The following is a 12425-nucleotide window of genomic DNA, read 5'->3' as shown; positions in this document are numbered from 1 at the left end:
GGGGGTGGGGGTGGAGCACAATTTTTAAGAGTTTTCCAAAGAGAGAAAAGGAGGAAGTCTGATCGTTTGTGTCTGTGCTAGCTTTTAACTTGAAGGCGTCTCTTTGGAGCATCCAGGATTCCCCAGCAGTTTACTGGGAAGCTGAAACTTGTAGTGGGGCTCGGGGGCCCGGGGAGAAGGAAGGATTCTGAGGGTGGGATTAGGGAGAGGGTGCGTGCGTGCATGTGTGTGTGTCGGGGTGGGGGCGTCGGGGGGACCTTGGGGATTCCGTGAGGAGGGCACACAATGGCAGTGCCCCGAGAGGCCGCCCGAGTCCGAGACAAGCCAGGCCACGGTGGGGTGCATCCAGCCCCCGCCGCGGGCCGGGACTACCCCGCTCGCCCCGGCGCCGCACCGCCGCGGGACTCCGGCAGCCGCGGCCGCTGGAGAGACCTGGTGCTGCAGCCGCTCCGGCGCTCCCGGAAACTTTCCTCAGCGCTGTGCGCCGGCTCTCTGTCCTTTCTGCTGGCCCTGCTGGTGAGGCTGGTGCGCGGGGAGATCGGCCGGGACCCGGAGCAGAGTAAGGAGGTGGCGGCTGCGGCGGCGGAGGAAGCGGCCCTGGGAGCAGAAGGGGGCGTCTTCCCCGGGCTTCGGGGAGGTGCTCCCGGGGGCGGCGCGCCGCTCAGCCCCTGGCTGCAGCCCTCGGCGCTGCTCTTCAGTCTCCTGTGTGCCTTCTTCTGGATGGGCTTGTACCTCCTGCGCGCCGGGGTGCGACTGCCTCTGGCCGTCTCACTGCTGGCAGCCTGCTGCGGGGGGGAAGCGCTCGTCCAGATTGGGCTGGGCGTCGGGGAGGATCACTTACTCTCGCTCCCGGCCGCGGGGGTGGTGCTCAGCTGCTTGGCCGCCGCGACATGGCTGGTGCTGAGGCTGAGGCTGGGCGTCCTCATGATCGCCTTGACTAGCGCGGTCAGGACCGTGTCCCTCATTTCCTTAGAGAGGTTCAAGGTCGCCTGGAGACCTTACCTGGCGTACTTGGCCGGCGTGCTGGGGCTCCTCCTGGCCAGGTACGTGGAGCAAATCTTGCCGCAGCCCGCGGGGGCGGCTCCGAGGGAGCATTTCGGGTCCCAGCTGATTGCTGGGACCAGGGAAGATATCCCAGTATTTAAGAGGAGGAGGCGGTCCAGTTCCGTGGTGTCCGCCGAGATGTCCGGCTGCAGCAGCAAGTCTCATCGGAGGACCTCCCTGCCCTGCATACCGAGGGAACAGGTAAGCGCTGGCAAGCTCTTCTCGCTCGCCTCTCGCCTCTCGGGAAGACTCGAAACGCTTGGGATTCGCCCCAAAGTGGAGGGAATCCCAGAACTGGGTACTAAAGCAAAGATAGCCTAGAAAAGTGCTCTAACTTCAGACCTAGTAGGAAAGTAGACACGTATTCTCCTCGTCTCCCACAGTATTTTACAACCTGAACAACAGAAACAATAATAAGTAACAAAACTAGGTGGCGTTTGCAGGGTCTTCCACAGCTGGGTCAACTTTTTAGATGTGCTACACCTGGCGTTTGACTTCCCTCCACTTAAGTACTCTCGTAGCTTTACTAATGTAGCAGAAATCTTCCAATGCAGCTTTTTAGCACTGGGTGATTTTTCAACACGTGGATCTTACTAGATTTTTAAAATACTTTTGATAAAGTTTCATCCAAAGTGACAAATGTTTATGGAAGTCAGTAAAAGCAAAGAATGCTTGAAGGTGAGGTGTTGATAAACGCTTTCTGGCTTTGCGGTAAGTTTTCCTTGAAGAGGCTGCATCTGGTGGTGCCCAATTTGTTTTTAAATGTAACTTGGGGACATAGTTATTTATGTGCTAATGTGTTTTGTATCCTAATGATAAACTTCTATTTGGGGAACAATATGTCTGAACTGCGGAATTTGTCAAAGTCTTGAACTGAGCTCTTAGTGTCAACTAAAAGAAAGCATTTCTCTTGAGTGTGCGCTTAAGTGGATGTTTAGAAATTCAAATGAATTTATTCAGATTATACAGGAAATATTAATTCAGGAGAATAATTCTAAGATTGCTGGTGGTATAAATCTCTCAAAAAGAAAGAAGAGAATTATGAATGAAGTCCTAGAGGGGGGAAAAAAAGGTTAGTGAATTTTGGAGATGAATCTCCTTATCATTAAGGGATTTGAGACCATGGAATATAGTTGCTATAAAGGGCATAAAAGAACAAATCCCAATTTTAAATACAAATTGTTTCTGAAAAGGTATACATAAGTGTTTGCTTCTCTATTCCAAACAGATAATGACACTTAAGGGGGTGGGGGTTGTAGAGAGCTTATTATGTACACAGCAAGTGGAAATTTACACTTTTCCCATTTAAATTTATGCCTACCTATGGTCTTTTTAGGACAACTTTAGTGAGTGGGAGAATGTCCTAATATATAGTAAGCTTTTCTTTTTAGGTTATTCTGTGTAGAATCATGTAGATTCTAAGACCTAGCAGTCACCATATGGTGTGGTGGCTAGTTTGTTTTTGAAATGGAGTTGATTACACAGAATGCAGTTGTTTGACAGTATTTGGCAGAATGGATGACAGCATCATAGTCTCTGTGTTTATTTTAAAACAAATGTACTTATTTAGCTTTTTGTTTAGATAAAGCAAATATTTCTTGGGTATAAGCTTACTCTAAGAGTGAAGTTAAAAACAGGCCACTGACTGATACTTAGTTTTGGTAGAAATTTGGAAATCACCAGAATAAAATAAGCCATCTATTTAAAGGTAAACCAATTAGGGGGAAAACACAGTTCAGTTTCTTTTCAAAGTGTCAGGAGAGAATGTTTTTTAAATGAAAACACCGCTAGTTTAATTACAGTTGGAACACTTTTCTTTGACTTGAAGGGGAATGTGATATGATCATTGCAAAATTGAACCATACTTTGTAAGGCAAATCTGTGATTTAATCATAAATAGCTTGACCACAAATTAATATCACTTAACCTCTTACATTTCTGAAATTCCGTACAACATTTAGAAGTTAAGGAGCTCCAAGTGGATTTAATGTAAAGGTGTTTAGGTGAGTTAACTAGCAGTGTTAATTATCCTACAGATTTTTCTTGGTTTTCTCTGATTTGAATTGATAAATGGAAAATTCAAATAATGTGCAGACTTACAAGAAAACAACTTAGCATTGCATTTTTAAATGTTTTGCTGATTAATGCTGTTGAAAATGCACATTTATAATCTACTTTGGCCATTTTCTCTGGTTCCTATTTTTTTTTTAAGACTGTTTATGAAGAATGTTCTCAAGTGAGAGAGACTAGATCTCTTATGGTTGATGGAAAAAACAAGGTTACATTTAGTAGAAGTTTAGATCCTTGAAGTTTTAATGAGGGTACTGGTTAGTGTGTGCATATTACTTAAGACTAGTTTTCATATACGGCTCATTAAAGTTGTTGCTGAGTAGAATTGGGGGTGGGTGGGTGGGAACTAACATGGAATAGTCTCTTACAAGATAGGGCAATATCTCATACGTTAGTCTAACTGTGTGAAAAGTTCAGGAGCTATATAATAAAAGGCTTATCTGTTTTATCATAAGGAAACAAACTTCTGGTTAAGAGTGCAAAGTGTACACTGTCATCTGCATACTTTATGAAGTCAAGAATCAAAATACTTGTAAAGCACATATATGACCCTGCCCTGAATGCTACCTTTATGAAAGAACGTCTGTTCTCAACTCAAGATGATAGGCAACAAGTGAATTTTAAATGGAGGCGTAAGGACATAAAGCCCAGAAAGGCTGGCAGAGGCCTCTTGAGAATTTACTTGGACCTTGCTCATTGCGAGGTTTAAAGGTGAGAGAATTTCAGCCTTTTCTTCTCTGTATGAATGGTAGTGGCCGCTTGCTTGCGAACTACCTCTTTTCAATGACTCGATTCTAAAAGGTCAAGGAGAATGGATGATAAAAATTCTCGTAAGACAAACTAACTGACAGAGATATTTTCCTCTCTTTTCCCCCTTCCTTCCTGAACCATAGCTAAGTCTACAGATTGGATATTACACATGGGATTAGTTTTGCAGTGTGGATGATGAAGATGGCTTTAAGCGAAGGAAGGAGAAATAGGGCTAGTCCTCAGTCACAGAATTAATCTGATACTGGGTCTGTCTGTGAATGCAAGTGGAGGTATCTTGACTCTTGGTAAAGAAAAGTTTGTAATATTTGTGTGGCTTTTAGTTCAGTAGTATACTAGTCCAGTATCCTCAAGACTCGGGCTGATTTTGTAGATCAGTGTGTCAAACTGCACTTTTTTGGTTGGCGCATGTGTGTCCATTATGGTATATGTATCTTTTCTAACTGGGTGTTCGTTCACGTTCTAGAGCAGATATGTCTCTCTCAAGCTATCACTGCACTGTCTAAACACTGGACTATGCAAGATACTTAGAATTTCTTGAATTACTAGATATTTTGTATGATTAATGCTATTTTTCAATATAAAATTTTATGAAATTTTTACCATTTGGAAATTGTGTTTGAAGTGGTGTCTCCATTCTCTTTATAAGTCAAAGAACACCATTGGCTGGTCATTCCTCTCTAATTACTGTGACCACCTTGCACTTTGAATTTTGAAAGATTCCTAACCAGTGCTATTTTATTTTGGTTACATGTCAAGAATTTAGTATTTTTGCCTATGGCTTCACACAAAGTACACCCCAGGTATGTGTCTCTCTCTGTTCGTGTTATTTGGACCACTCATTGACAAAATTCTTTAGGATGGATACCGTATCCATCAGAAATGTACGGCTATATACTTTATATTGTAGAATTAAAATTCAAAATGTTCATTTCCCTAAAAACTCTTAAACATCTTTAGCAACAACAGATTTTTGTAGGAATGTAGTGGAGCCTGGTGGTTGGTTGTCAAAAGTAGAATCAAGTTTTTCATCATTGACGTAAGAAAGACATTTTGAAATGAAAAAGCAAGTAGCAACAATAAAACAAAAATATGAGAAATAGATATGCTTTTTGCTGGTAGACACAGATAGGCCTTGATACATCTTTTATATGGAAAAGTATAACTTCTGTTTATAGTGTGGCTATAAAAATACAGAATTATTTCTTTTGAAAATAAAGACTATATTGTCCTTTGAGTTCCTAATACATTTAAGTATAATACACTATATTCCTCAAACTGAATAAATTTCAGAAACAATCATAGGTTTTTAATTTTATAACATTTCAGTAGGATAACTCAGCTTATGGTGATACAAAGAACAATACTGATTATTTATGACCTGCTGACAGAATTAAAATTAATTAATCTCAACTTCTGAAAACATTAAAAAAGAAAAACACAAGACTTTCTTATCCCTTGGGAAAGGTAAAGGGAAATAATTTTGTGTGTTTGTGGGGACAAAATTGTGATTTTTACTTTGTATATACAGATAAATTTAAAGCATACTGAAAAAACGGTTTTAACTGACAGAAATAGTCAGTGAATCTATATAAATTTACAGAGGTTGGAAGGAGTCAAACAGTAATTTTACTCTTTCTGTATTGAGTCTAAAGTGTAAAAAGTTAAAACTGTAGAACTGAAAGAAATGCTGTGTATGCTGGGCTGTCATGTTAATTAAATAAACAACCAGAACAGTGACTCTGTGTATGAAATACATTTTGAAAAGCCTGGGCAGGGGGTGCAGGCAGGCAGGGGTGAGTGACACTGGCATGAAAAAGCATTCATTGTATTTGTAGTGACATTTGTGTGAATTTGTTGTATTCTATTAGGAAATAAAATTCTGAGACTAATCTTTGCACGACTCTAGTTGAATAAAGGCTTTACTAAATTTAATTTCACTTCTCCTTTAAATAGAATTGAAATGGAATGTTTATGAACCTCAAAATTAGATTTCTATATGTTTTAAGATTTCAGTTAATATGGTTGGTGCCAGTAACATCCCAATAGAGTCTATGTAGATTAACACAAGTTTTCAATGATGTCTATCGAATGAATGAGTTTATTTTGGATTTAGGATAGGAGTTGTATTTTTCAGGAAACATTATTGTTGTGAGATGTAATCTCATGGATGTAGGAAGGCAATCAATGCAACTGTTGTAGCATGTGGTATCCTAAAGAGGTTTTGACATGCAGACACAGTGCCTTTGCATAAGGCAAGTTTCTTTGGCTTTGTGAAATTATGTGTGACCCTACATGTTTGTGGTGAATTGTTTATTTAGTTGGTCTTCTGTCTCCTATCCCATCAAGCCTTCCTCCTCCTCCTCTTCTCTTGTGATATTTATAATTGTATCTTTGAAAAAACCCTCAAGATATGAGATTGAAAACCTAATTTATGTTTGCTTTCTACATTCATGTTTTTAATGAAGCTCTATTAAATAATTCATAATGAACCTTAGAAGGTTCAGGTATCTTCATATTCTTATATTTAAATTTGCTCGGTTAATATTCAAATGAATATTATTTTTTTGTATGGGAATTTAAATCCTCTTAGTAACTATTTATATATACTTTTACTGTTGGTAGTATTTTTTAGAAGGATCTCCTACCTCCCCAATAAGGATTTTAGGGAATTGTCTTAACTTGGATCTAAGAATATAATGCTATTGTCAACATAAAATACACAGCTTACTGTCTGGAAGAAAAATATCTTGAAGATGTTGAATAACTTGTAGTTCAGAGAAAGATCTGTTGGATAAAAATTTTCAAAAATATTAGTCGGCTATATGTGTTCACCATAAATGTATACTACGGTTTTAAAAGAAGATGCTACATTTAGCGAATGTTATCCGTAAAGGTCTTTGGTCAGTGAACCTCTCGAATGTCATATCAGCACATTTTATATATTAGGCCTTGTGCGAAAAGCCATACAAATTATACACAGATATAATATAAAAAAAAAAAAATTATACACAGATATAATATAGTACTTGTCCCTCCAGAGCTTAAAGCCAGTTAGGGTAATGAGAGATCAACATAAGAAAAGGGGAAATCAGTAAAATAGCTAAATGACCTCTTAGATAATAGCTGAAAGAATGCATATAGGTTGAGCGTAGGTTTTACATCTAGATCCAGAACCGTTCATCTCTTCTCTGAAATTTTATGCAAAACTTCATCTGTTCATTTTTCCGGGATAAAAGTCTATAGTTTCATAGATTTTCATAACTTCCTCATTACTGGTTAAACATAAATGTTTTTAGAATTTCAGCAACTTTGCATTTTGAAGACAGAATTTTTTATTTGAAATGGAAGTTACATTACTATACCTTTATAGTACTTCTGAAATAAAGTTATTACAGGATTTAGGAAGTTACACTTCAATATAGTACAATGATTGTTTTCATATCCTGAGGTAGTTTATGGCCTTAAGTAATTTGTAGCAAGGAGATCTCAAAATGCTCAATTCTGTATAGTTTGTAGTTAAGAGACTAAAATTAGTCTGATTTTAGAAGAAAGGGAAAGTCAGCTAAATGTATGTAGTCAGACTGAGGCAAAATGTTGGTTTTTATCCATTTTTCTCTTGGGCCTGAATATGCTGCTTGGGGAAGAGTAGGAGAGGAGTCAGGCTGGTAAATTTAAGTATCATTTGTGAGTTGCACATGGAAAGAATTCTAAATTCTCATTCAGAATTTAAATAAAACCCATTGAATGGACAAATAACAACAGAAAACTTGAGCCCTTCCAATGAATTTTCTGGTTATCAAAGTACCAGGTAGCCTCCGTAATGTATCATTCAGGACTTTGTCCCATGATTGAATATCAATTGCATTGCAAAGTCTAACTTTGTGGAGTCTTTATCTCATCAAAGAAGAGCATGCTCTGGTGGCTTGACTATTGATTTTTGTTTTTATTTTAGTTTTTTATATCTATTTAAAAATGTTCAGGATTTCAAAATCCAAGGCAAAAAGTAATCTGCACATCAGTAAAGCATTTCTTTGTTAGCAAAAACAGCTGGTGGTTTTTGTTCACCTAAGTTATTTTGCATGGTTTCCTCAGGAATCCATTAAAATGTAAGTAAATAGGATGTAATATTAGAGGAGGTTGTGAAGAACATTGCCATTTATAAGGTGGAAAGCTAGTTGGGAAAAATCAGCAACTAAACAAGTTCAGCCTGTTTGATTTGATTAGAGCTGTCATTTGTTATCGAGGAATCTGAATGATCATTAAAGACTTCTAAATATAGCTAGTCCTGCTAAAATGGTAATAAAATTACTTAAATGTGTTCATGTTGTCATCCTGAGATAGTAATAAAATTACTATAGTGTACTTTTTTCTTTCATCCTAAGAAAGTTTCATCCTATGAATATAGATATAAAGAGCATATTATGTCTCTTGGTGTATATGTCCACATGGGTACATGTGTGCATGCCTGTGTGTGTGATTTTTTTTCCTCTGCCAGGAAATTGCTTTGGTTGTACCAATTTAGTGGAGAAACAGTGTCACCCAGTGGCTTTGATGAAAACAGTCTTGTAAACATTATAGATAAGCGCTGTCCAATAGAAATCTAACATGAGCCACGTATTTAATTTTATATTTTCGAGTAGCCACATAGAAAAGTAAAAAGAAACAGGTGAAATCCACGATAGTCATATTTAAAGTAATCCATTATGTCATATCAACATAAAATCAATATAAAAATATCAGGATATTTTGCATTTTTTTTGTTGTAAATTTAAATACCTGGTGTATGTTTTACACTTACAGCATATCTCAGTTTGGTGTGGCCACATTTCAAGTACTCAAATGATATATGTGACTAATGGCTACATTTTTGGACAGTGCAGCTGTACTTAAAACAATTTTTTTAAATGTTTATTTTGAGAGCATGTGAGCAGGAGGGGAGTAGAGAGAGAGAGAGAGAGACACACGGACAGAAAGAATCTCAAGCAGGCTCTGCACTAGGCTCTACACTGTTAGTGCAGAGCCTGACACAGGGCTTAAATTCACAAAACAGTGAGATCATGACCTGAGCCCAAACTGAGTCAGATGCTTAACTGACTGAGCCATCCAGGTGCCCCTACCTTTTAAACAAATGATATATTTGAATATGCATGTGACCTGTTCAGTTATAATGAATAGCAAGTCTATGTAGATTTAATAATGGCACTTGATACACAATCATTCAAATTTATAAGTGACCTTAGTAACTCTTTCTTGTACCACTAACTGCTACACTAATAGGTGGAAAGTCTGTTTTTCGTCTTTTCTTCATTTCACATTATTGCACATATTTAAAAATATTATTTTAATTGGAGGGGAGTTTCACAGACTTCTTGAATAAGGAGACTTTATGTTTACATGATTCGTAACACAGTATTAAAATTGCCAGTTATTTATGATTCTGCCTTTCAGAGTTTGATTTTTAACAGGGATTGCTTGTGTGGACAGTGTGACCATGTGATTAGTCACGTTCATGGTGATTAGTGTATAATTGGGTTATCTAATGTCTCTTTAGAAATGAAAGTGTTTATGTTTATAGTGCAGGTTGTTATCTTGGTAACTTAGGAAACTAAAGTGACAAACCTGCCGGTAATTTTAATGGACGAAAAGTATAACAGTGTCTGTAAAGGGCTGATGACTTCTCACCATTGTTTATGCAAACACTATACAAAACGAAATGGAAATAGTTCTATTTTGTGTATAGAAAGGATTAGAGATTCAGGTAGTATGGAATTTCAAGACTAGGGATTGAGATGAGGTGGCTTTGGAGCTCTGTGTGATTTCAAACTGCAGGGTGAACTCAGAAAAAGGTACAGGTTTTGAAAAAGGTAGTGATTTTTGAATGTCCCCTTCCATCTCCTCTCCCCAAACTCCACAAAGTCGTTAACTCTAGGCAGTGTTCCAATATTACATTGAGAATGCAGGGAAAATTACTTTTTGTATAAGGCATGTTGCTTTATATACACAGATACATACAATGATTTTTTTTTTAAGTATGTGTTTATTTTGTGTATAATGGTTTATATCTGTGTGTGATGCTTGTGGTGACCTTTGATTTATAAATTCCTTTTCTTTGAGCCAGGCCCATTATTTATCTTTGCATTCCAGAATAAAAATAGTGAGATACATGGATTTTTCACGTATCACTTGGGAAATCTAAAATGAACAAAAGGCAGTAGAATCATATGCAAAGAAGCACATTTAGCTAAAATGAAATAATGTGAACTCAGGCTCACTCCTGGTGAAGTTGGCTAAATTTAGACTTCTAGAAGTAGCTAGCTGGAGAATAAAGTGTCATAATAATCATAACTGTTACTTGAAAGAGTTTGTATTTGAATGTAACTAGTCATTCACCCTGGCTAATTTTTGAAATTGTTTTAAAAAATGCAGAAGTTGGTTGTGTAAAACTTTTTTTGCCAGTCATCTTTTCTGATAAAGTGTGTATGTGTTTGTGTGTGTGTGTGTGTGTGTGTGTGTGTGTGTGTGTGTGTGTATTTCAAAGAAATGCTTTTAATTCATGTGTTTTTAACCTAGGAGATTCTTCTCCCTCAGAGTATATTTAAAATTTGAGGAATACCTTTCTATCCCCGACACCCCACAGTACCCTGTCAGATTATGGAAATAATTTTATGCAAGAAGCTTGTGGTTTTGATTTAATAGGATTTTAATAAAAATATTCCATCTTCTGAAGGAAGTTTAAATAACTGAATATTTATGCTATGTCTATGGCAAGTGTTTGCCTCTGTCCAGGTATAATCCACTTAAATAAAGTTTGAAGTCATTAAAAATGTTCTTTTGGGAATGCTTTATTTTGTGGCAGCCCACGTGGAGTCGGCACTCTTACCTAAACGCTAGTTTAAAAATGAAGGAAATAGTTCTTACTTTTAAACTAAGCGTTGCATGTGATTCAATTCACAGGTCCACTTAGGCAATGCTCCTCATCAGGCATGGTGATACAAAGCATCCCCTTGTTTGGTAGTTTGTATTTTGGGGTCCTGACCCCTCAACAGCCTCTCAAAGTTTGAAAAGCAGAGGACCTGTTGAGTTGCCTCGGCTACCTTCAAACTTTGCTTTCTAGGCTAACGAACTAACGTCAGACTCTGATCATAACTGTTTTCATTATAAAAGAATCAAACTTCATAGCCTGCTCCAGCCCAGCGCCTTGCTCATTGTGGGTGCCGGCTGGCAGGTGTAATGGATGGAAAAGAAATAAATGACTTTTAATCTGAAATATTTATCTCCCTAATCTACTGATTGAGCTAGTGATTAAACGGATTTAAGTGAATTTCTATGGAAAGTAGAAAAGAAATAGCCTATCAGCTAGTCCACAAACTTAGATTTTTAATGTATTTGTATTTTTATTACTTAAACTATTCTCTTGCATGTGTCAGATAAGGGGCTGAATTTGCTGTGCTCTTACTGGGAGGAAATCCCACTTTCAGCATGAGTCCTAGATATTTATTTTTAGCTCATTCCGAACTGAAAATAACCAAAGCTACCACCAAGATCGTCACAGTGTAAATGTTAAAACAAGCTTTGAAATTAGGTACATTTTTTTAGAAAAATAAAAATTGAAGTCTTCTAAGCCTTCTCCATGTTCAACTGATAAATTAATTGACAAAGAATAAGCATTGACTTTGTTCCCATCACTTTCTGCAAAGAGTTGGCAGGTGATCTGAACTGCCGCCCTTGTATACTGTGTTGGTCTCTATTTTTGTTAGAGGTTCTTACTGAATAGCTGTATATCTGGAAACGTCTAATGTAAAGTAAATCTCTCTTTTTTTCCTTTAATTGTGCTCAATTATGAAATCTGATTTGAGTCCGTTGTTTCCAGAGATGACTTGTCAATTGTGCTAAATAATCTAGAAACTTGGTGGCATGATTGTAGAGTCCAGATGAGCTGAAAAACCAGAGATGGACACCATTTTCTTGAGATGGCAAGTTTTAGTTTATCCAATTATTTTGATATATCTAGTTTTTAATAGAACTTGTTAAGATAGAAAGCTTTAAGACCAACAATATTTTGTTGCTGAAGTTTTAATACTTAATAGAGATATTGTCATAGCCTTTCACTGAAATCAGAAATATCTCTTTTCAGCATGGTAGTCAGATTATCATGCCCTTAGATAAACTGGGAGTACAAGTGTAGTGAAAAAAAGGTTACGTTCAACTATATTATATAGTGACAAGTTTCTTTTACTTTGTGGATCTCAAATGGTCTCATAGGTAGATTTTTTTTTTGAAAGGTTGCCATTACTGAAAACTATCAAGAGTTTGAGATTTCTTTAAATATATTATTTTTTAAAAACCTGAATGTTTCTATTTGAAAAAAATAAATTACAAACTAAGAATTTAGTCCTAAATTCGTATTTTGAAATGAGCAAAATATATTTTTGAAAATAAGCCATTTCCAATTTGACATTTTAACACAAAATTTAGAAGCAAAATCTTTTAACTACATTTTGGGACAGGAAGCTAGCTATGTGTCTGTACCATCTTGAATA

General features: G+C 37.4%; 1 protein-coding gene across 2 annotated transcripts in view; it reads left to right on the top strand.

Moving 5' to 3' along the window:
- Positions 1 to 283: 283 nt before the first annotated feature.
- The window catches only part of PDE3A (phosphodiesterase 3A), a 315627-nt gene continuing 303485 nt past the window's right edge, over positions 284 to 12425 (top strand). For both annotated transcript variants that reach the window (XM_086713941.1, XM_025930318.2), the window contains exon 1: positions 284 to 1245. In XM_086713941.1, coding sequence (XP_086570067.1) covers positions 286 to 1245 — 960 coding nt within the window. In that variant the 5' untranslated portion in view covers positions 284 to 285. The remainder of the gene's footprint in view (positions 1246 to 12425) is intronic.

The sequence above is a fragment of the Puma concolor genome, chromosome B4, assembly GCF_028749965.1.
Source record: "Puma concolor isolate L17-30 chromosome B4, mPumCon1.1.hap2, whole genome shotgun sequence".
Lineage (NCBI taxonomy): Eukaryota > Metazoa > Chordata > Mammalia > Carnivora > Felidae > Puma > Puma concolor.
The sequence above is the reverse complement of the archived record's forward strand: the minus strand, read 5'-3'. Positions and strand labels throughout refer to the sequence as shown.